This window comes from Clytia hemisphaerica, unplaced genomic scaffold, assembly GCF_902728285.1.
Source record: "Clytia hemisphaerica strain Z4C2 unplaced genomic scaffold, Clytia hemisphaerica genome assembly, whole genome shotgun sequence".
NCBI lineage: Eukaryota > Metazoa > Cnidaria > Hydrozoa > Leptothecata > Clytiidae > Clytia > Clytia hemisphaerica.
In genome coordinates this window covers 60,800-85,754 of record NW_027104500.1, presented here as the reverse complement: position 1 = coordinate 85,754, position 24,955 = coordinate 60,800, and the positions used below count along the sequence as shown (strand labels likewise).

General features: G+C 36.7%; 1 protein-coding gene and 1 pseudogene across 1 annotated transcript; one reads left to right on the top strand and one right to left on the bottom strand.

The window, feature by feature from the left end:
* Positions 1 to 1,368: 1,368 nt before the first annotated feature.
* LOC136821763 (uncharacterized) lies at positions 1,369 to 23,611 on the top strand. Its single transcript, XM_067077978.1, has 21 exons — positions 1,369 to 1,527; positions 1,942 to 2,106; positions 2,735 to 2,951; positions 3,781 to 3,894; positions 4,550 to 4,713; positions 5,822 to 5,983; positions 6,534 to 6,730; positions 7,344 to 7,726; positions 8,148 to 8,263; positions 8,580 to 8,662; positions 9,378 to 9,549; positions 10,290 to 10,808; positions 11,288 to 11,416; positions 11,948 to 12,184; positions 13,450 to 13,662; positions 13,943 to 14,226; positions 14,967 to 15,108; positions 20,587 to 20,856; positions 21,929 to 22,087; positions 22,831 to 22,983; positions 23,439 to 23,611. The coding sequence occupies exons 1-21, from the start codon at positions 1,446 to 1,448 to the stop codon at positions 23,609 to 23,611; spliced, it is 4,134 nt and encodes a 1,377-aa protein (XP_066934079.1). The 5' UTR covers positions 1,369 to 1,445.
* On the bottom strand, positions 9,041 to 9,221 carry LOC136821797 (small nucleolar RNA U3; annotated as a pseudogene).
* Positions 23,612 to 24,955: the final 1,344 nt, after the last annotated feature.

Sequence of the window (24,955 nt, the reverse complement as noted above, 5' to 3'; positions counted from 1 at the left end):
CTTTTGATGGCTGAAAATACTTTAAAAATTTATAAAAGGGGGTAGATTGGAAAAAAAGCGGAAATTTAACAAGCAGCTATCACAGGCACCTAAGAGTACATAAAATAATAGAGCGCAAGAAATGTAAATATTTTCAAGTTTTTATTTTCTTTCCAAAATTTTAATATTTTCAAGTTTTTGACTGCTCACATGAATTTAAATTTTATTGATGTTTATGAATTTTTGTTAAGGTGTTGCCCAAACAACAGACGCATGTTTGAAGAAGATCAATGACGAATTCGGTGGTAACATTACCGTATTGGTCAACAAGCTTAGCCAATCAAATGGAATCACTAACATCACCTTAGCTTCAGAGAGTTGCTGCACAGAAGCATCTCAATATTGCTGTCCAGAAGGTCATTTAACAGTCACCACCGGTGGTTCCTTGGAAAACCTTGTTTGTTGTAAGTCTTTTCCGGTTAGAGTCGATAATTCATGACAATATCCCAGTAATATATGACTTTAACACGTTCGCTGTCAACTACGAGTATACTAGGGGGTCAAAGTAGGGCATTTTTAGAATCTACGTACTATTCTTCGTTGATTGGTATATAACTTGCCACATCATCAGTCAAACTTTTAATGAAATTCTAAGGGGTCAAATTTACGATTTCTGGAAAGGGCTCGATAGTGAACATGTTAGAGAAGTCTTTCGATCGTTTTCAAGAGGTTTGACCCGCTGGCAGGTCATTCATGGTCGAAACGTAACCATAGATCGAACAAAGATTCCAACCGGGAACGCAACTTGGTCATCAGTTGTATCGTTTTCGTTACGAAGGGGTGGTTTGCGTTGTGGATCAATAATAAAGAAAACTGTTTATTCTATCTTATATTCCTTTATAAGGGAGTCGGCTTAGACGATGACGATATTGTGATTTTATACTTTCCGTTTTTTAGGCCAAAAAGAACATTTCCCTCTTTTTTACAGTTGATAATTTCTTTAAAACTTATCTTTGTATTTCTCATACACAGTGGAGTGTACACCAGGCATGTACTTAAACAAGACCGAAAATAAATGTCAATCATGTGACAAAGGGTTTTATACACCAACACCTGGGCATGAATCGTGTATGAAATGTCCCACAGGATCAAGCACTCTGGATAAACACTCTTCGTCATGTACTAGTAAGTATAAAATGTTTTTTTAGTTTGAATAAGTTAAAGGGGTGCACGTTTTTTTATAAGGACATTCAAAAGTATTGAAGCCTTGGGATGTTTTTTTGAGTTTTAAGCTTAAAAATGTTCTTATTTTCGCCATTTTGTGAGTATTTTTGTCGGAGTCCACAAAGCCTTAAAATGTTCTTAACTTGAATTTTCCAATAGAAATGTGTTCAGCCGGTAGCTACTCGTCAACAGGACTTCATCCGACATGTCGTCAATGTGATTATGGATTTTATCAAGAAAGAATGGGAAAGACTTCTTGCGTTCAATGTCCAGCCAATCAAACGACAGCTAACAGAGGAAGTGACTCCAGCTCGGAATGTAAAGGTAAAAAAGAGATTTGGATGACGTGTGCTCGTTTGTTTTTTTGTCTTTACTGCAAATGATCATCTTTCAATTGCTAAAAACTTTACATCTAAAGTGTGCACTAGACTCCACTGTACCTAGATTTGAGAGACCAAACTATTGCTCTACAATTGTGATTTTATATATTTGATATGTTGTTGTTCATGAAACGATTTGGAACATTTTTCAGTTTTGAACAACCACATTATGGACGTTACAAGTGCTGATTTGCCTTTGTCCTCATTTGTTCAGGATTTAAGACGGTGAATATTAATTCCCCTTTGTCAAGATAACTCAAGGTTGTCGATACAGAGCTAGTTATTTTTCTCCAAACCAGAAATTTTTCAGAAAAAGTAATAACAATGAACATCAAATATTGACTGTATTCTACTTTAGAAAAATGTCAACCTGGTTTCTATTCGGCTAACGGGTTAGTGCCATGTCAGCCATGTGTTTTGGGCAGTTATCAGGACGAGCAAATGAAAACCATCTGCAAACGATGTCTTGGTGGCGGAACCTTTGGTGGAAAACCAAATGCAACTTCACAGGATGAGTGTCCAAGTATGCACAATATACAACATTTTACTATCCCTATCTGTTCTAGCCTGGGGTCCACTAAAAGCTTTTTTATAGACTGGACGGCGCAATTAAGTGCTTAGGTGGACTGTAAAACAGTCCGCCAGATTTTCTTTGTTTTTGCCAGATAAAAAAAGAATGAAGCTGAAGAATGTTTTTATTTGAAAATAAGGGATTCAAAATTTGTATTGATGTTTGTTTCTCATTCTTAATTATATTTTTCAACTTCAATTAACTTTTTTGATATTTGGATTTTAAACATTTTTTTTCAAAATAGCAGCCTCGTCAAATGCTCATAGTCTTTTTTACTGAACTCAGCGTCATCAAAAACTATTAGAAAGCAAAGTTCAGCCAGAAGTAGACTCTTGTCTATATCTGTTCATGACATTCATAACGTAATGTTTTATACAGAAGCACCCGCCCGCCAAAATAGCCCGGGCGTTTGTCACTAGTTTTATTGTTTAAATAAATTCAAAATTAGTGGCAAACATTCGGTCTTTTTGAGTGCTTCAGTATAAAACATTATGTAATGAACAGCACGAATAACTTGCAGGTTTATACCAACTCAAACAAGAAATTAAGACACTATACGAGCACTATATGTTTTCTTCAGCTAACAACCCGTGTGACGCAAAGAGATGTCAAAACGGCGCGCAATGCATTCGTGGAAATTATACCTACACGTGCGTTTGTCAACCGGGATGGACTGGAAACGACTGTGACGTCAACATTGATGAATGTGGCTCGTCCCCATGCCTCAACGGTGCCAATTGTACGGATTTGATCAATGGATTTAATTGCACTTGCGAAGAAGGCTTTGTTGGAGAAAGGTTAGATATCAGTTTTTCTTTCTTTTTCCGAAGCCAAATGAAACAAATGTATTAGACCTAGCCATTGGCACCGAAATATTTGACACAAAAGGGGAATTACCTCAAAACTTTTAAACAGCAAGTGATTGTTATATGCTTTAAAGCACGGTTAGAAAGTAGAGCTTTAACTCTGAGTTCTAATATTAGACTTAAGACTTTGAATCTCAGGTTCTAAAATCTTAAAAATGTTCCAATATGGCTTAGAGCATAGCCTGGAAGCCACTTAACCCTTCAAGAGTCGAAAAATCCACTGGAGCAAAGTAAGAGTATACTGAAATTACAATACTTGCCCGAGCTGTAAATTCTGAACAACGTTTTAATACCCAAAATTGTCAATATATTTCGGCGCCGATTGTAGATGACTAATTCAGACATAGTAGAAAATAAGCAAAAAGCTCAACAATTGTATCGGCTACAAATATCTACGTGTATGCTCCAAAACTAAACTGTTCCATAACAACCTCTGGACATAAAAATTCTGTTCTAACTAGACCTGTTTACTTACATGTGAGAACAGTGAATCCAGACTGTACACGTTTTTTAAAGAACATCCAAAATTGTTCAGTTTTAAGTCTAGAAATGTTCAGTATTTTTGTACAGAGCTCTAAGTAATTAAATATTTTAGAGGTCTTAAATCCTTATAATGTTCTTAACTTGTTCTTAAGATTTTGTTTACAAAAAAAGTGTACTTCATCAGTATTCTTTTATAGCTATTTACGTCCGCCTCATCATAGTGTTTTCTTTTGCCAAAGATTCCATTCAAATTTTTAATGAATTCTTTGTTTCCTAGATGTGAAATAAATGTTGATGATTGCAAGAATGTAACGTGCAACAATCGTGGTATATGCGAGGATTTGATCGATGACTTTAAGTGTAATTGTGCTGATGGGTTTACTGGAAAAACGTGAGTATTATATTGCTTATTCTTGAAAGGTTCAGTACCACTACTGATCAATTTTGACTGCCGTCAAGGAGGTCGGGGTATGGTCCCCACTCGGTGTTGTGATTCACTTGCAAAGCGAATGTACTTTCGCCCGAGCCAACCCATGTCATGTGAGGGTAATTGGGTAGACAACAAAAACTCAAGAACTGTATCGGTGACTTTATTGCTAGGTATCGATTCCACAATACTCCGTGGGTGAGGTGAGAGTGTCCTGGCCTTGTTCCCTAGCGGTTCACTTGATCCAAAAAAACTGTGTTAGGTGTCTTGCAAGCTGTATAAACTACAACGTAAGACGGTTCTAAGGAGACGACTCCTAGATCGCTTGATATAGAACCGGGTATCCTCCGTAAAAATAAGCCAGTCATCATTCTTGAAAGAGAAAATTACATTACATTACACTTGCAAACTATTAAATTATTGAGGTTTTTGATGTTATGTTAAGTTACGTAACTTTCGCCAATACGGAAGCAAACGTTCGATTTGCTTAAGGGATCAACTCTACAGATTCGAACGTTTGCTTCCATAATGGTGGGAACTATGTAACATATCCAAAGATAAAAAATCTCTATTACATTTTTGAAATTTTTTTCTACAATATTTGATTTTCTGCCATTAGATGTGACGTCAACATCAATGAGTGCTCCCCAGACCCTTGTTTTAACAACGCGACTTGTGTGGATGGTATCAATGACTTCAAATGTCTTTGCAAGAAAGGTTATGAAGGTGACCTCTGTCAAAACACAACGGATTATTGTAAATCTCAACCCTGCTTTAACAATGGTATGTTTATTTCATTGGATGTCCTAAAACTTAAAGGGATAATCAGATGGTTTGAGATATTTAGATTACAAAAAACCCTCTGTGGTCCTTAGTAAAACCTCAAAGTATTTTTGTGTAACAATTTTTCAAAATCGAGATATCCAAATTTGAAAATTTCGAAAATGGGTTCTTACACGGTTCTTACGTTGAAATTCTATTGTTTTCATCCTAAAAGCCTAAAACTTGTAACTTAAATATCTCAACTTTGGAAAATAGTTAGGCAAGAATATTTTGAGATTTTGCTCCAGGACAATAGCAGGATCCCATATGCCAAATATTACAATCCATCTGAATATCTTTAAATATCTTTTAAATTCGATTTAAATAGTAAAGCATGGTGATGTTTCCACACTCTTTCAATTTGTACCAGTTCGTACTATAAGGTTTGGAGATGAGAAACTAAAAGGTTCCCTATAATACTCATTTATCTAGCTTGTTAAAACTTTGGGTTTTCAACTTAATTTGTAATTTTAAAATAATTTTGAGTTTAAGTTTCTCTTTCATATCTTTGAACTCAAATCAAAAGAAAATACTTTGATTTATTATTTAGAACTTTAAGGCCGCTACCCACTCAGCATTTTTTGGTCGTCAAACAAGGCGCGCGGCTTAATTATTGCATAAATTACATAAATCAAGCCTTCAAAGGCTGTCGCCTTGAGCGCACCAAGAGTTGAAACTTTTCAACTTTTTTCACTAGGTTGTGCGGCTTCCCTATTGTTCTTTTTTAATAGCCAATCAGAAGAGACATTTAACTCTCTTGTACCATGTGCAAAAAGATATCAACAATAGAAAAAATAAAAAATGTGCAGCATATTTATTTTGGATCAGTGGAATGAGAAATGCGTTCAGCGACCAAAGCGCCCGAGCCGTGCGCCTTGTTCGCCGAACATAAAATGCTGAGTGGGTAATACCGCCCGTATGGACGACAATCATCATCTTTGAACTGTAATATTTCAATTGATTCTGTTTTACAAACCGTACTGTCGTCAACACCTTTTTTTATTTTGTCATCAATTTTAAACGGTCATTATTAACCCATTTTAATGCTTAATACTTTCACATATTTAAGGTACCTGTGAGAATTTCATCGGTGATTTTAAATGTCATTGTCAACCTGGCTTTGAAGGGAGATTGTGTGCAAAGAATATCGATGAATGTCTAGATCAACCATGTCGAAACAATGCTACTTGCGTTGATCTCATCAATGATTACCAATGTTTATGCCCACTAGGTGAGTTGCTTATTATTCTAGACCTATATTCATGACGTAATCTTTTATACGGAAACACTCAAAAAAGACCCGACGTTTGCCACCAGTTTCATTGCTTGAATTCAGAACTAGTGGCAAACGCCCGGTGTTTTTTCGGGTGTCTCCGTATAAAAGATTACATCATGAAGATCAAGAATAGTAGGGGGACAACCCTTAGGATCCGTAGCATTTTTCGTAAGATAATAGGTAACAAATTGACGATACCACTATTATAAACGTTTTATTACCCTTCTTTGTCAGTGACCCCTTTCGGAGCTTTTTACAAAGTGTTGTCATAAATTTCCTCAGAACACAATCTATTTAGCCTCAAAGAATAAAATATTGTCAAAATATCGTAGTCAGTAAGGTGCACCAGTGCACCCAGTGCACGACAAACTCTTGCTGGCTAAGTTACTACACAAAATTGGAGGATTTTTCGATATTTTGGAAAAAAATTTCATTTGGGAAGGGGTCCCAGTCGGTCTGACGGAATGGGGTGTAAAAGACATGATTTTTAATAATTCTTTTTAAGGGTTTACCGATAAGAACTGTTCCACCAATATTGATGAATGCGAATATCAACCATGTTTGAACAATGCAACCTGTGAGGACGGTATCAACAATTTCACTTGTCAATGTAAACCAGGCTTTACTGGACGCAAATGTGAAACAGACATTAATGAGTGTGATGTAGACCCTTGTCAAAATGGAGCTGCTTGTGTGGATGAGGTGAGTCTTGGACAGTCTTGAGGCCGGTTTCCACTTGCGCGCGCTTCGATCGCACTTATTTGAGCAAAGCTTCCACGCTATTGGTCAAAAGAAAAATGAAGAAACTCCACGATCTGACGTAACGGTTAAAAAAAGTTAAAATGTGCTCAACTTTTTTTTCGAGCGTGCGCTACATTTTTATGGCGTAATCTTTTTTCGAAGCAAAAAGGATTGAGCCAAACGATGCGATCGCAGTGCGCGCAAGTGGAGACCGGCCTTTAGTAGTGAGGTGAAATATCGATGGATGAGTGGCGAGGCTTACCTTCTTGAATTAAAATCGAAGCGAAAATTCGTTTGAAACAACGCTGATATCTATGTGTAGAGTGTATTTGTGTTTTCTTTCGGTCAGTCTGTGGAAAAGTGTTTTGGCACAAATACTATTACTATAAACCCTTGAGGCAGCTTGTCGATCGCGGTCAGGTAAACTCTCTCATTTAAAGAGTCTTTGGGTGTTGTTTAAAGTAGCCACTTAGGGGTAGTAGCCACTTGTTGTTTAAAGGGGCCACTTATAGCTTTTTTTGGACTGGATGAAAAGTGTTTGAAATAATGTATGGAGTACCTATATAATATTTAGATCAACGATTACACTTGTGTCTGCCCTGTTGGCTACACCGGCAAACAGTGCGAAGTTGATATCAATGAGTGTAAACCGGATCCCTGTATCCATGGAAACTGTTCTGATCTGATCGGTGATTATAAATGTTTATGTAACCATGGTTACACTGGACGAAACTGTTCTAGTGTGATTGACAACTGTTTATCTAGACCTTGCGTAAATAACGGGACTTGTTTGAATCAAGTTGGTGATTATACTTGTGAATGCGTTGATGGCTATAAAGGCAAGAAATGTGACGTTGAGATCAATGAATGCGACGTTTTAAAGCCGTGCGGCGAGAACTCGTTGAATTGCACAGACCTCGTGGCTGACTATTTGTGTTATTGTAAAGATGGATATAGGTAAGTAGAATTTATTTTTGATTGTTCTGTTTTAATTTGTCCTTTTCTACAGTGCAACGATAGTAAAAGCCGAACCTTTCTAATCGAATTGGGCAAAACCGAAAGACAAAAAGAAGAGTCGTATTTAAGCTTGTTGGAAAGCTCTCAATCTTAATGTTTTATCTCTCTATTCAAAATTACGAGACTAGTTTGTTTGTTTTTTTTGCGAAAAAAAAATCGACAAAGAAGTGACCCTTAAAAGAGAATTTTCGGAAAAGTTTCATTCCCTAGAGAGGTTGCTTGACTTTTCATGATTTTGGCACTACTTAAAGAGAACTAAAAAGGGGGAAAACCTTAGAGAGACTATTTTGACTTCTGTTTTTTGCAACCCTCAAAAGACTTGGAAATATATTTTTATTGCACCATCATATTTTACTTTCAGAGGGAAGAACTGTTCTGAGAAATATGACTTCTGTAACCCAAACCCTTGTTTACATGGATCTAATTGTACCAACAATTTCACTGTCGATGGAAAATTCATCTGCACTTGCACTAAAGGTAAAGCTTGTTTTTGTTGACTTGCGGAAAAGAAGAATCAATTTCTTAGGTAGGCTGTACGCATTCCCTCTGTTATGCTTTGATATAGGGGATGCGCATCGTGTATAAAATGCCCGTCCGAGAGTTATATCCGTCTTTGTGTTTTTGAGTTTTAATTACTAGCATAAAATCCGTTAGACAAATGCATTGAAAAACCGAAAATTCGAAATTTGTTAAGATTTTCACGTATATACACATATCTCTGATTTCATAATTTCTTTACTACATTTCAATAAACTTGCATCAGTTATCTTAATATACATCTCTTTACTTTCAGGTTACTATGGGAAACAATGTGAAAACGAGACTAACGAATGTTTATCTGACCCATGTCAAAATGGCGGATCGTGTACTGATTTGGTAAGTTTTCTCTTTCATTAAAGAAGAGCCACAAGAAGATTTTCTTGAAATTACATGCGCAGACTTCACTTCTTAAAAGTACACGTGCGGATTTCTTCATTTAAAATAAACAAACAAGTTTCCTTAAAAAAACAGAAATACATTTTTTATGTCTACTAAAGGTTGATAAGTGCGAAACAAGACCAATCCGAAATTTCGAACAAGTTGGTTTCGGACGACGCCGGGCGGCTATATTGAAATACAGTTAAGTCTAGCTAATTCGAATTCAAGCGAAACACAGAGAGATTCGAATAAAAGAGAGTGTTTAACGAGGGTTTCCCTTGACGATAACGGGACGGATAATTAGTTCGAATTAAAGAAGATTCGAATTAGCGAGAGTCCACTATGTATAATCATTTATTCAACAAACGGCCATCAATGGGAAAATATAAAAAAAATGTCAAACTTCCCACTCAGATGACAATTTTCCAGCTTATTATTATGGATGTTTTTTTCTCGCATTACTGTGAAGCAGAAGACGAGCGGGTACTATAGAAATAATCCTATAAAGTACGGTAGGCTGCCTCTGAGCTAGCGTGTACCAAACCTGACCAAACTCTCATTCTAAAAATACAACGCAGCACACGGCAAGTTATTTTCAAAATATAAAGAACGCCCGTGGGCGGATTGGTACAAGCTACCTCTGAGCTCAAATTTTATCATCTCTTTCCAATAGGTTGGTGATTACAAATGCGCCTGTCCTTCAGGATTCACTGGCAAATCATGCGAAACCAATATCGACGATTGCGTCAATGCAACTTGTCTGAACGGTGGAAAATGTATTGATTTGGTGAACTCTTATCAATGTGAATGCCCTGTCACTCATGTTGGATCTCACTGTGAAAAGAGTAAGCTTTTTTGATAGTTATTTCTAAACAAAATCTTTTTCCAGCTCACCCAAATAGTCGTTAAACCAGTTTAAAGTACAAAGAGTAATGAATACGTAGGGGTGGTGTCACCTCTAAGGTCAGGGGTGTCGTTCTTTGTCGTTCTTTTTTTCCTTTTTTTTTTTGTCGTTTTTTTAGATGGTCTGTTGAACAGTGTCCTATATATCCGCAATGCTACCAGCAAGTTGATTTATTCTGCCCATTCAGAAATCAAATAGTTTACATTGTCTCAGTATTCCAACTTTATTACTACGTGTTTTACTTACAAGGGATTCTATGATATCATCTTTGATGGGAGTTTTTAAGTAAAGTAGCATCTAATAAGGTATTGGTGAATGCTAGATTCCAATCTTCTGTGTAGGATTCGAAGCGACTTATTTCCTACATTTTGAGACATTGTTTTTGCTAGCCTGGAAAAGGTCGGAAATTCACTTGACCAATCAGAGGCTTCGCGGGCTTTCGAAAACAATAGCAACAATATTTTTTCCGATATATAGTAGTGCTGCTTTGGATACTTTGTTAAAAGGTTATGGTTGGTCGGGGGTTGAAAAACTCTCTCCAAGGTTTATAAAGCTCAGTGAATGGCCTAAGAATGGAAAATTTCTTTTACTCAAGCCAATCGTTTTGTAGTGTAATTCAATTTAGCCAGATTCATTGATACTATAGAAAACTGCTAAAATCCTCATTTCTTTTGTCTCTAGAAATCCCACGAGAAGTTGACTTTAACCTACCCAGTGGTAAACAATCATACGTTCTACGTCACAACATCACGTCTACGTACTCCTTCACGTTAAACGTTTGGGTACGGTTCCAAAAGAACAAGGCTTCAACGTTCCTTTCACTGTTCAATGCCAAGAATGCGACCAACTTTGACGCATTCCTTCAAATCAATCACGATTCAATCACACTATTAGGAGACCGTATACCATTCAACAAAACAATTGCTGACGGATATTGGCATTACGTCGCCGTTGCTGTCAACACGTTAAGAGCACATCGCCGTGTCATCTTAAACGACAAAACGTTAGATCACTCAGATGTTGAAAGCATCCGTAATAAAACTATGTTTGATCCATCGGGTACTCTTGCTATTGGTTTGGTATATAACACTGTACTGGCAAGTTTCGAGGACAGTGGTTTTGCAGGACAATTCAGTCAGTTATCAATCAGTAACAAAAGATATGTACCAGAGATGTACAACTGTTCATACAATTCAACAGGTAAACACTTTCCCCCAGTATTGCCACACGAGATCGTTTCAACGTCCATATAACGTCAATTGAACGCATATGACTAGCTTTGGTTGATTACGGTGTACCGTAGACCCATGCTACTTTCCAAGATTTCTCCTTCTAAATAACTTCTAAGATTCTCCAACGCTTTCTAGTACCACTGGATGAATTTCCCTGGCTCACAGCAATTTAACTCTTTTCAAATTTGAGACCTTGGGAAATACAATCAAGATAGAACAAAGCCATAATACTTAAACAAATTGTAAAAACTGCAAATGATTTTGAAGTGCTTTAACTTGAATGAGGAATTTTTGAAATTTGACTTATGTCTTAGGACTTGGGAATCAAAAGCTCTGTTTTCATTAGGCTGAGAATATAGCCTTGAAAACGTTGAAATACTCTAAATTCCCAATATATTTTGGTTGGTTGGTTATTGTATGTATTGTACTAGCATCCTTTATTATTAGATTCGATGATTCCATACGTTGGTTTATTGGCAAATGCAGGTCAAGATGTCACCATCTTACGTCCCTGGTCGTGTGGAAAGAATGTTTGCCCACCAGGATTTACTGGCCCTGTGTGCGAGATCAAAATCGGTAAAATGAAATTTAAAGTTTTACTGCCTTATCGGAGGAACGTCGGGGTAAATTTTCGTCAGGGAAAATTTTTGTCGGGAAGAAATATTCGTCACTTGACCAAAATTTCACCACTTTTCCCCGAGTTTTCCCCTATTAGGTATTTTAAACTTTTAAGTATTTCACTGATGTAGTTTTTCTTTAAAATTTTACACTATTGGAATGCAGAAGATTTTCTTTTATACTCAATTTACATCTTCTTTGGAGAATTTAACTTTCTTTAAATTTAATTTGAGATTCTTTATTCTAAATGTTCTGTATACTATTCATGATATGTACCATTGCAATGTCTTCCATTCCACCCAATAGCTGATTGGTTCAAAGTGACGTATTGACTGATTTTACGTCACTTACAACCAATCAGCTGTTGGGTCCGTGATGTAATGTTAGAAGACATTGCAGTGGTGCATATCATGAATATGAGTTCTGCGTTGATTTTTATAACTCAATATTTGAAAATATTTCTTATATTTCTATCTCATACTTTTACAGATAAAATCAAACCAAACGTCACATTTTGTCCACTATCTTTCACCGCGTACACCAAAGAAGTCAACACTCGTGTCTCATGGAAAGAACCTACATTCACTGACAACATTGCTATTGTTTCTGTCACTCGGTCCCATGCTCCTGGTCAAGTCTTCAAATGGGGAGATCACATTGTCACCTATGTCGCTAAAGATGCTTTCAATAACGCAGCCGCTTGTTCTTTCGAAGTTTACGTCACACGTAAGTGGTATTACTAGTACTAATAGACGATATCTGCTTTCCGAATTCTCCCCGATTGATTACCCATGATGCATTGCGCAAAAAATTCACGGACAATATTGACTTACTGAATTTTTTTATGCAATGCATCATGGGTAATCATTCGGGGAGAATTTCGTTAAGCCGATATCGTCTATTATATGGCTGATTACATTTAGCTTAGAAATGTAAGGGATGAGTGGGGTGATTAATACGTAATAGTCCTGCTGTAATTACCCCGTGAAAAAAGAAAAAGAAAATCTTCGAAGAAAAGCCTCATTCATAAGCCATCATCCTCGTTCGGATGATTTTGGGAATAATAGCCCCACTAATGGCCAGTTAGTGAGGGCTATGCTGAGAAATATTGTCCGAGGTCAAATGAAGACCGAGCTTACGAGGGAAAAATGACTGACAACCAACATGCTTAAAAAGATAAAGATTTGTGTGAATTTCTGACGTCAGAAATTTAAAAAATTTCTGACGTCAGAAATTAAAAAAATGAAGACAAATTATTCAAATCACCAATTCAATGTAATGTCCTTTTTGGTGTTTTTCAGGATTTTTATTGTTTTCTTTCACAGGTCTTGGTCTTGCCATTTTCTCATTTTTGGGGTAATTTATCTATTTTATTCATAACTAAAACATATTCAGTATATGCATTGAAAAAAAAATCAACGTAGTGTCCATTTTCGTTGAAAATGACTGACGTCACGTAAATTTTCTTAACGACGGGCAATTTCGTGCTATGTAAGCCCGTCGTCATGCGAAAAGAACCAATTGCGTTGTGTAAAAATTCGTAAAGACTGCGTCAAAAAAAAAAAAACCGGTTAGCAATTAATAAGAGAGCACGCTTTTAGTAAGAACGCAATTTTATATGAAAACGAGGCTGAATTTCGGACAAACCGAAGAACAAATTTAAAATCTCAACCTAAAATATCAGAAATTGCGCTAACAAAATTCGGAGTTTAAGCATATTTTAAGAGAATAAGTCAGCATAGTAACAATAATTTTAAGGGCACTTATATCTGTAAATTAAAGCTTTTTTTTCTGTTTTCTGTATACAGCTAAATAGAGAAACTACGGGAATAGATATATCTTAGGAATTCCTAATTTTGTTGTAATACCCCGAAACAATCCCACAATGCATCGCTGTTTTAGAAAAATCAAAAACTCCGATAAGGTCTATTCTGTTTTGATGCTATGATATTTCTAATACTTCAAACTTTTTCTGTTTTCTGTCATTCCAGCATACAATTGTTCCAAGTTGAAATCACCATCTGAATCCGTTTTCGTTCGTGGCACATGGGAATGGGGTCAATTCGCAGACTTCACGTGTAGCAAAGATTACAAAGTTTCTGTACCCAAGCATCCATTCTATTCATGTGGACGGATGGGAACCTGGAATCACGGACCACCAACATATAAAGATAATCCAGAAAACCTGTTACCGCAATGTACCAGTAAGAATTTTCATACCTCTATCTTTTTAACGATGGACATTAATACATTCTATCAAAAAGCCTGGAACCCGGAACCCGGGTTAGGGGTGCTGGACTCTTTATTTTTTACGTTCATTTTGTCTTTTAACGCAAAAACCGGGTTTTAACAAAATGGTATATGCCTGATTTTTGGAACAACTTAAACTCAACAAGGCGGGATTTTCAATAGATTTGACTTTGACATTTATTCGGGACACGCTATGAACAAAATATCAAAATTGATATGTCATTTACTTTCTAGGGACCACCGCTTCTTTTTCAACGGCAACCAATTTATTCACTTACGGCACCCAAAGCTGTGAGGAGACTTTCGTTAATGACTTTGTTAACGAATTCAAACAACTCATGCAAGAACTTCATGAAATTCACGGTATCTGTGGAGAAAATATCAAGGATTGCGATTTCTCGAAAATCAAGATCACTCAGAACTGTAACAGCACGAGGAGAAGACGTTCTTTGGGGTATGCTGTCAATAATGAGATTTCCATTTCATATGAAAGTGTCATTGCAACGGAACAACAACAGGTAAGGTTTTTAATTAAGAACAAAGCATATTTAAAACCTAAGGTTTGAGACCAAAAATTTAAGAACATTTAAAAAGAAATCACTTACAAAACCAGACAAAATGCAGAAGGTGAGAACACTTTTAAAAAAGTGTTAAGTTATGTTACTTGATGTGGGTCAATTTATAATACAATAATACAAAGATATTTCTGTTAGAAAAGGGAAGATCCATATCGACTGGTGGTAGCACTTTTAGATTGGTCTCCAGAATATCTAAATCTCAGTGGTTAGAATACCTCGTCCCACACATAAAATGCAGAGGGGTCCAGCCCCCAGCATTTTTTTTTTGGGGGGGGGGCTAACGAAAATAAAATTTTAAAAAGGTAGCGGCCACCTTCACAAAGAAAAACATCGAAAAATTCAAAACCTTCCCCACAGAATAGATTTTTAACATAATTTAAAACATTTGTCATTATCAATTTCCCCCCTAGCAAGCTAGCCCCCAGTGTTTTTTTTTTAATATATAGTCCCCAATCATACAAAAAGGTTTAGCACCCCCTTAACCTGCATTCCATGCAGCACATAATGGATGGAATCCCACTTAAAAAATAGCATCTTTATGCAAAATAATTCAAAAACGAATTGACCGACAAATGCATCAACCAGACCTATAATTTGTAAGATTGTTTTGTAGAGGTCAATAGCCCTGAGAGATTAATTCTATTAATTAAATACTTTTGGGTTATTCTCTTTGTTTCTAGGAACTCCAACGTTTGATCAAGTCAACACCTCAGAATTTCACTTTGACTGTTCAAGGTTCAAAACAAGATCTTGAAGAAAGTGATATCCAAGAACCGATACTGTCATGTTTACCTGGAAGTGTTTTACGAGCAGATGTTTGTGGTATGTGAGAAATAAACAGTTTCAATGCTGATGTCATGATATTCGTGGACGTAGTGTTTTATTATGCGGAAGCACCCAAATTGGACAAGCCTTAGCACTCGTTTTATTGTTTAAATTCAAAATTAGTGACGAACACCTCATGTAAAATCCCGGTCTTTTTGGGTGCTTCTGTATAAGACATTAGGACATGAATGTCATAAACGACCAGCCTATGCAAATGAATGTTTAATATGTTGTGCCCAGCTGGGATAAGAAATCGTGTCTTTATTTGAAATACAGCTGACTCTTACTAGTTCGAACTCGAACGGGAAATATAATTTATTCTAACTACAGAGAGATTCAAATCATAGAAAAAGTGTTTCTTCTTGACTAGAACTGAGAATTAGTTCGAATTATAGAGAGGTTCGAATAACAGAAGTTCGAACTAGCGAGCTAAAAGCTAAAATTTATTATTTTATAAAGGCAATGTAAGTAGTGCTCAGATTTTGAACACGTATGAACCTATGAAATTCTAATAACAGAACGGTGCATTGGAGGGCGGCACTAAATTGAGGGAATGCGATAATACAATGGAGCCTCTATAACTCAAACCTCTACCGGGTGCGCCACAAAAAAATTTCTCTCTTTAAAACTAATTTTCCAGAAATCTGAAATTTTCTAAAGAACCATTCCTATTTCATTGGAAAGAAGAAAGATAAACTTAAATTTTGATGGGTCATTTATTAAATTTGATTCATTAAATCAAAAGTTATGCTTAATTAAATAAAAAAGTTACTTTCTGAAAGTGCTCAAAAACGTTAAAAATTGACCTATCAAATTAGACAGAAGCATAATTACATGATACATCATTATCTTCGTTTCAGTTATTAAAAATGATAATTAGCTGTCTAAATGACCTTTTGTTATGTAAAGGAAGGCTGAATTTCAATACAAGGAGGAACATTTCTTCAAAAAGGCCAAAAAACCTGGTAAAATTTCCGTAAAATTCATAAAAATCCATCAAATATGGGTTTCAAGATATATCCGGCCTTACATAGACTTTGTCCAATCTAAAACCAAAAATTGGAGGAAAATTTCGGTAAAAGTAAATTAAGTGAATTTGATGAAGATTTAAACCCTTCGGCCTTTCAATTTCGAAATTTATGTGTTTAAATCACTGAAAAAATGCTTTTAATCATGTAAAGGCTATTGCGATTGCCAATTTTAATCTAAAAATTTGATAGGTCGATTTTCGACGTTTTCGAGCACTTTCTGAAAGTAACTTTTTTATTCAATTGAGGATAACATTTGATCTAATGAATCGAATTTAATAAATGACCCATAAAAATTTAAGTTTATCTTTCTTCTTTCCAATGAAATAGAAACTATTCTTTTAAAATTTTTAGATTTCTAGAAAATTTGTTTTAAAGAGAGAAACTTTTTTGTGGCGCACCCGGTATAACTCAAATGTCTCCTTAATTCGAACAAGTTTTCACGTCCCTTAACTTGACAATTCTTTATAAACCTTACTCCATAACTCGAAATTTCCATAACTCGAACAAGTATGCGTTCCCGGTGTGTGTTTAGTTAAACACTTTTAACACTCGAATGTGTCCTTAACTCGAACAAGCTTTTTCGATAATACAATGGAAACTCTATAACTCGAACCTCTATAACTCAAATGTCTCCTTAATTCGAACAAGTTTTCTCGTCCCTTAACTTGACAATTCCTTATAAACCTTACTCCAACAGATTTGCGTTCCCCCGTGTTATTTGAGTTATGAAGGCTTCACTGTAATTTCCTTTAAACACTTTTAACACTCGAATGTGTCCTTAACTCGAACAAGCTTTTTCGATAATACAATGGAAACTCTATAACTCGAACCTCTATAACTCAAATGTCTCCTTAATTCGAACAAATTGTTTCGCCCTTACAGTTAACAATTCCTTATAAACCTTACTCCAACAGATTTGCGTTCCCCGTGTTATTTGAGTTATGAAGGCTTCACTGTAATTTCCTTTAAACACTTTTAACACTCGCATGTGTCCTTAACTCGAACAAGCTTTTTCGATAATACAATGGAAACTCTATAACTCGAACCTCTATAACTCAAATGTCTCCTTAATTCGAACAAGTTTTCTCGTCCCTTAACTTGACAATTCCTTATAAACCTTACTCCATAACTCGAAATTTCCATAACTCGAACAAGTATGCGTTCCCGGTGTGTGTTTAGTTAAACACTTTTAACACTCTAATGTGTCCTTAACTCGAACAAGCTTTTTCGATAATACAATGGAAACTCTATAACTCGAACCTATATAATTCGAGTGTCTCCTTAATTCGAAAAAATTTTTTCGCCCTTACAGTTAACAATTCCTTATAAACCTTACTCCAACAGATTTGCGTTCCCCCGTATTATTTGAGTTATGAAGGCTTCACTGTAATTTCCTTTAAACACTTTTAACACTCGCATGTGTCCTTAACTCGAACAAGCTTTTTCGATAATACAATGGAAACTCTATAACTCGAACCTATATAGTTCGAGTGTCTCCTTAATTCGAACAAATTGTTTCGCCCTTACAGTTAACAATTCCTTATAAACCTTACTCCAACAGATTTGCGTTCCCCGTGTTATTTGAGTTATGAAGGCTTCACTGTAATTTCCTTTAAACACTTTTAACACTCGCATGTGTCCTTAACTCGAACAAGCTTTTTCGATAATACAATGGAAACTCTATAACTCGAACCTATATAATTCGAGTGTCTCCTTAATTCGAACAAATTTTTTCGCCCTTACAGTTAACAATTCCTTATAAACCTTACTCCAACAGATTTGCGTTCCCCCGTGTTATTTGAGTTATGAAGGCTTCACTGTAATTTCCTTTAAACACTTTTAACACTCGAATGTGTCCTTAACTCGAACAAGCTTTTTCGATAATACAATGGAAACTCTATAACTCGAACCTCTATAACTCAAATGTCTCCTTAATTCGAACAAATTGTTTCGCCCTTACAGTTAACAATTCCTTATAAACCTTACTCCAACAGATTTGCGTTCCCCGTGTTATTTGAGTTATGAAGGCTTCACTAATTCCTTTAAACACTTTTAACACTCGCATGTGTCCTTAACTCGAACAAGCTTTTTCGATAATACAATGGAAACTCTATAACTCGAACCTATATAATCGCGACATCAAACGGAAAGACAGTATGTGAGCTCTGGGAACAGTTCAAAACTGATCTAAACGATCTAAAGAGCCGATTCGTCCCGCTAAAAGAAGTTGGAAATTCCTTCTGGAAGAAAAAAGGAAATATTCCGATAGGGGAAGATATTCGAAATGAAATCAGGATAAAAGATCGCCTACATAGGAAGTGGATTAATTCTTCGGATGCTGACAAGGAGTTCAATAGAGCAAAATATGTTTCGGCGCGAAACCGAGTCAACAGTATAATGAGACGCACGCGTAGAAACCATGAACGAGAAATTAGCAGATCGGCAAAGAACAACCCGAAGCGATTTTGGTCGCATGTAAGAAATCAATTGAAGTCGACAAGCCGAGTTGCATCTCTTCTGGAGTCGGAGGACAACAAAGAATCATTGAAGCATGAAGACATAGAAAAGGCAAATATCCTACAAAAGCAATTTTGTGGTGTATTTACGAATGAGCCAAACGGACAATTACCTTCATTTGATAAAAGAACAGATACGATGATCGATATCCCTGAAATTTCTCTAGAAACAATAATAAGACAGATCAAGCAGCTTGACCCCAGCAAATCATTTGGACCAGATGAGATTCATCCGTTGATGCTGAAGGAACTAGTTGACTTCGTTGCAGAACCGCTGAAGATAATCATGAACAAAACATTAGAAGATAGCGTATTACCTGAGGACTGGAAGATGGCGCATGTCACGCCAATCTACAAGAACAAGGGTGCTCACAACCTAGCCATAAACTACCGTCCAGTCAGTTTAACATCTATAGTATGCAAAATGATGGAGTCAGTGCTACGAAAAGCAATTATGGATCATCTTGTGGAAGAAAATCTTTTATCTGAAAAACAGTACGGTTTTATTGGTAAGCGATCAACAGTCACTCAACTTCTTTACTACATTGACCAATGTTGTGAAACGATGGCAGAAGGCAAAGTTGTCGATTGCATCTATTTTGATTTTGCAAAAGCGTTTGACACCGTCCCTCACAGGAGGTTAAGAAAAAACTGGAATGTTACGGGGTAGGTGGAAGTCTACTAAACTGGATAACATCGTTTTTGTCAGATCGCAAGCAGCTGGTCAAAGTCAACTCAGCCAAATCAACAACTAACCCTGTCGTAAGTGGGATTCCTCAAGGAAGTGTACTTGGACCTCTGCTATTTGTCATTTACATCAATGATTTGCCAGACAAAGTAGTTTCGGATGCATTTCTCTTCGCTGATGACACGAAAATAGTGAAGACTATAGATTCGGTAGAAGACTCTATCGTTGTACAAAGAGATATCGATGAAATGGAAAAGTGGTCTCAGGATTGGTTACTCACGTTCCATCCTGATAAATGTCATGTCTTAACAATAGGTAAATTCGCCAACATCAAGCATGCACACAGATACCAGCTTGGAGGTAATGAACTTGAACATGTTTTTGAAGAAAAAGACCTCGGCATCTTGATCGATTCGGAACTAACTTTCGAGGAGCATATATCCAAACAGGTTAACAAAGCAAATTCAATCCTTGGAGTTATCAAAAGAAGTTTTAACGACTTGAGTCCTTCGGCACTTTGTACTCTGTACACCACCTTTGTCAGACCTCATTTGGAATATGCACAATCAGTATGGCAGCCAAAACTACGTCGTAGTATAAACTTGATTGAAGGTGTTCAAAGACGGGCGACAAGACTGATTCCTCAATATCGTAATCTCCACTACGAAGAACGTTTAAAAAGACTCAAGCTTCCATCTCTTGAGTTCAGAAGGCTTTTCAGTGATATGGTGCAAATATATAAGCATATTCATTTTTACGACCCACAGACAACTCGGAACAAGTTTGTTAAAAAATCCCGTCCAACCAGATTCCATGATCATGAATTTGTTCCAAACTTTGCTGATGATGGTTTTCGTGGGGCTCAGACGAAATCTTTCTACTATAGATCGATCCCAACATGGAATGCACTACCGCGATTTGTCATCGAGTCGACCTCAATCAAATTGTTTAAAGAAAGCCTAAACAAAGCGTGGGAAAAACACCAACTAAGATACTTGACATATTAATATTGTAATTAGAAATCGGTTCGTAGAGGTCCACCTCGGGCCTGTGAGCTTGTATACATCATAATAATAATAATAATAATTCGAGCGTCTCCTTAATTCGAACAAATTTTTTCGCCATTACAGTTAACAATTCCTTATAAACCTTACTCCAACAGATTTGCGTTCCCCCGTGTTATTTGAGCTATGAAGGCTTCACTGTAATTTCCTTTAAAACACTTTTTTTTCTCAAATAGTACCATGTGAGGCTGGAACTTATCAATCGGCTAACGAAACCTGTCTAAAATGTCAACAAGGAACATATGCACCAACAAACTCAACACGTTGCATTGACTGCCCAACCGGTCAAACTACCCTTGGTAGAGGAGCTCCATCCATTACCGATTGTCACCGTAAGTGGTATTCTAGACGATGCTATCTTCCGTTAGAGGGATACAAACGCGGGGGAAAATATATGTTCAGAGTTTACAGCCATCACGGCGGTTTACGGGAACAAAATAATGGCAGTAGAGTTTGGAACGAACTGTACACACCTCCGCCATTGTTTACTCTGTCCCGGCAAAACTCAGTTTTCAAATCTATCCCACCTCCTAAATTATTCCCTTTTTTGTGACCTTGTGTAGACGATAAGATCGTCTTGTGGGTTTCTGATTGATGAAAAAAGCAATTTTGAGGACCAGATATTTCATTCGGTGAGACACAAGGTAGCAAGGAAAAAGAGAGTCTAACTTAACTACACGTTTTTCTATAAAAGAACAAACTATATAACAGGAAAAGGCTTCGATGGCCAAAATATTAAGAATAACTTAAGAACATATTAAAGCCTCGTGGACTCAAAAACACCAAATTTCTTAGAAAATAAATCGCAAAATGATACTCAAAAAATGGTGACACATTTTTAGACTTAAAACTTGTAAAAGTTAAGAACCAGTCCAAAGGCATTTTTTGATATTCTTATAAAAAAACAACGTGTATTGTGATTTTTCTTGCTCAGAGTAGTACTGTCAACAACGCCAACACGTGTAATTCATAGTATGCATAAATAGTCTTCGAAATCACACCATAGACCAAACAGCTGATTGGTTGTCAGTCAGTACGTCACTTGCAACCAATCAGCTGTTGGATCCGTGATGTAATGAAGACATTTCAATGATGCATATCATGAATTGAAAAAATCCTTTTCATTTTTGACGTTTCGATATTTTGTTTATTTATTTTTTGCTTCATGGTAAGCAAGCAAAAGAGATATATGCAAATGTTTAACCCTTTCCGTACCCACGGGGGAAAATGGCAAAGAAACTTTCGAGGCAATGCAGTTGTTTTCGGCAGGAGAAAATGAAAAAAGTATTTTGAGCAGCCGATGGCATGTATATTTGTCCTCCTCAGTTGTTAGCCGCCAGGCCCAATGTCAAATATACTGGACATGACTTATAAACTTTTGCTCAGTTTTTTTGTGCGGCTGCTCAATTGATTCTAAAAAACATTTCGCAATGTCAAATATACTTGACATGGGCATGGAAAGGGTTAAACAAATGTACCGTATCATACAAATCTGCTATTTTGTTTTATCAATTTCAGTTAAGTGTAAAGCTGGAGAGTTCATTGACACGGACACCAGGAAATGCAATAAATGTAGCAGAGGAACATACAACGATGGAACGAAATCGGAATGTCAATTCTGTCCACCAGGAACGAGTACAAGAGTCGATGGAGCTACCTCCAAAACACAGTGCGATTGTAAGTGTCCATTCTACCTTGCTGTAGCTTGTACCAACCTGATCATGAATGATTTTTATACATAGAAAATCTTGCCGTGTCATTAGAGTTAATAGCGAGTTTATATATTTGCACTTTTGAGGACGGTAAAGTGTTGATTTACTGTCGTCCTCAGCTAGTCGGGATCTAGCCAAATTAGAACCTTACCGTCTCCGTCACAGAAAAATACACATACACAAACTCGGTAATTTCCTAACACACGCAAACTTGCAAACTTGTTTTTAACGTTCATCTAACGTTAGATGTACGGTCTTTTTACGTTTTTGTGTGGGGAAGCCGGGAAGGAAGTCTGCTTGATCACGCGCCTTTGTGCCCTCAGTTTTCTACTCATCTCCAAATTTTAATTTTAACGCGGGTTTTTCACGAGCCTTCAAATTCCTAGGCGCCTTCAAATTTTCAAACGCCTTTAGATTTTCACACGTCTTTGATGTTACTTTATGTAACCATAAATTTTATAATTGCGAAATTGACACACTACGGTCTTGCTTTTTAGTAATTTGTATCGTGATGTCATGCAAAGCTTGGTCTAAAGTCTAAATGCCTATATCTCTTGTTTGAAGACTTTTCCGTTAACTTTTGAATCTTTAAATTAAAGGGGACAAATTTATAGTCTCTACTTAATATGTGTAGATCCGCCCGGGCTAATCTTAATGATCAGCCTTGGAGAAGGCACAAGTTGAACTAAATTCCAAATTTCTTTCTAGATAAATGTCCTCTTGGTTTTGAGATGGTCGGCAAAAAATGTGAAATGTGTTTGAACGGTTACTATAGGAACAATGCTAGCCAAGTGACCTGTACTGCTTGTCCTTACGGTCAAACGACTTATGGAAAAGGAAATAGGGATGGTATTTGTAAAGGTTAGTTAAAACAGTCTATCATCTTTTGATCAAAGATTTATATTCTATATACATTTTCGTTCGACCCTTCCCTCTCCCTGTACGCAAGCATACGCTTTTGATAAGATACCCCTCTCCCCCTTAGTGCGTACGTACTATGTGGACGGCCCCCTAATCGTGGGGGTCAATTAATGTTTTGCATATGTTGTGGTGTTGTTATTACCAACAACTTTGTTTAAACGAAATATTGATACATTTTGCGCTTGTGTCAAGCTCCTGACGAGAGGAAATTAAGACTTGGCTACACAACAGAAACCAAGAAAATAATGAGAAAATATAGAAAGTCTGTGGCCGTAGTCTTTGGTATGACCCGGCCAGGGATTGAACCCACCTCTACCTTCAAGCTACGACCGCTCTGTAAGAAAATGAAAAGGTTTTATACTTTCAACCTTACTTGCTCCCTCCTGTATTTCTAGCTAAATGTGTTGCCGGTTCTGAGGTTCAACCAAGCAACCCTTCAAAATGTCAACTTTGCGATGTTGGATATTACAAGAGTGACGTCACTGCTTTGGAATGTATGAAATGTCGACCACGAATGACCACAAGAGGTCTGGGCTCCACTGACGGATCTATGTGTCAAGGTAATTAAAGCCATGCGTGTTGTTGTCACTTCGTTCAATCGACATTTTCCTTCTAGACAAATTTGGACTCGATTTTGCGTAAAAAAGCAAATATGATGGATTTTCTTTAACTCGAACCTCTATAACTCAAATGTCTCCTTTACTCGAACAAGTTTTCTAGTCTCTTCAATTAACAATGGCTTACAAACCTTTTACAAACCTTACTCCTTATTAACTCGAAATTTCCTGAACTCGAACAAATTTGCGTTCCCCGTGTAGGTTCGAGATATGGAGACTCTACTATACAGAAAGCTTGCTCGTGATTTAAATAATAAAACATTTATCGTATATTTTCAACCTCTTTTTTGTGAAAACCCCCTATACTAAAAATCTATTTTAAGATTATGTCACTAGGGTACAACACGGTTCTCTTAATTCACTACTTTAATTGTAGAAATTTTAGCGAGACTAATTTTAGCGTTTATTGCCGACCCAAAAAAATATGAGCGTTTTGATTGGTCGAGAGCATCGAGATATTTGCGATATTTCATATTTCTCTAGTCCGGAAATATGACCGCGTTGACTTTTGGGGAACTGGGTAATCGGCGGGAGAAAAATCAAAACAAAACAACCGAAAAGAACTGACTTTCGGAGAAACTAACTTGAGAGTCAAAGGGAAAAACGCAACAAAAATATTTTCAGATTAACTTTTCCTTTGCTTTGAGGTTCTTCCATAAAAGACACTTAATCAAATCTGATGAACTAAGAAATTATAAAACTACTTGAGACCACCCAAATATTTTCAGGTTTTGGTATAGAATTCGTCCGTGTGATAATCAAACAGTTTTTTATCAATGCATACAAAAAAACTTGAGATTCTTGAATGTTTGCCAATAAGATTTCTCATAACATAGCAAGGGAAGTGAAATGTCTTGTATTAAACCAAACTAGCCGGTACCCGGCGTCGCACGCCGGTTTAGCTGTTTGCTGAACGCATTTAAAGTCCGTTGGATGTTGGGAAGGTGGCTTAAACACGATGAAATCAAAATTAAAGGGAAGAATTCTCTTCAAAGTTTGACTCTATCCCTCCCGGGTGACGTATCTTTTAACCATATTTTGAAAAAGATTTTTGTGGCAAAAATGATCAGAAAGCAGAAAGGGCGTCATTCCCAAATTACACCATACCGGCGACCAGCGACGTCCGAGACGGCTCTGCAATTAGATTTTTTTCTCGCTTCGCTCGCGTTATATTTGCCGTAGTTCTTGATGTTTAGGAAAACTTTGATGTCAAGATAAGCGGAGTGAAATAATAGACATGACACGCGATTCGTCGAAAAAAGGCAGCCCGGGGGGGAACTTAGGCAAGAGAAGGG

Coding starts and splice junctions, on each gene's coding strand:
- LOC136821763 (XM_067077978.1), top strand. CDS start 1,446: ATGGGAAAGACTTCTTGCGTTCAATGTCCAGCCAATCAAACGACAGCT. Junction 1,528..1,941: donor CTCCAGCTCGGAATGTAAAG/GTAAAAAAGAGA, acceptor ATTCTACTTTAG/AAAAATGTCAACCTGGTTTC. Junction 10,809..11,287: donor CTGTTCATACAATTCAACAG/GTAAACACTTTC, acceptor CTTTATTATTAG/ATTCGATGATTCCATACGTT.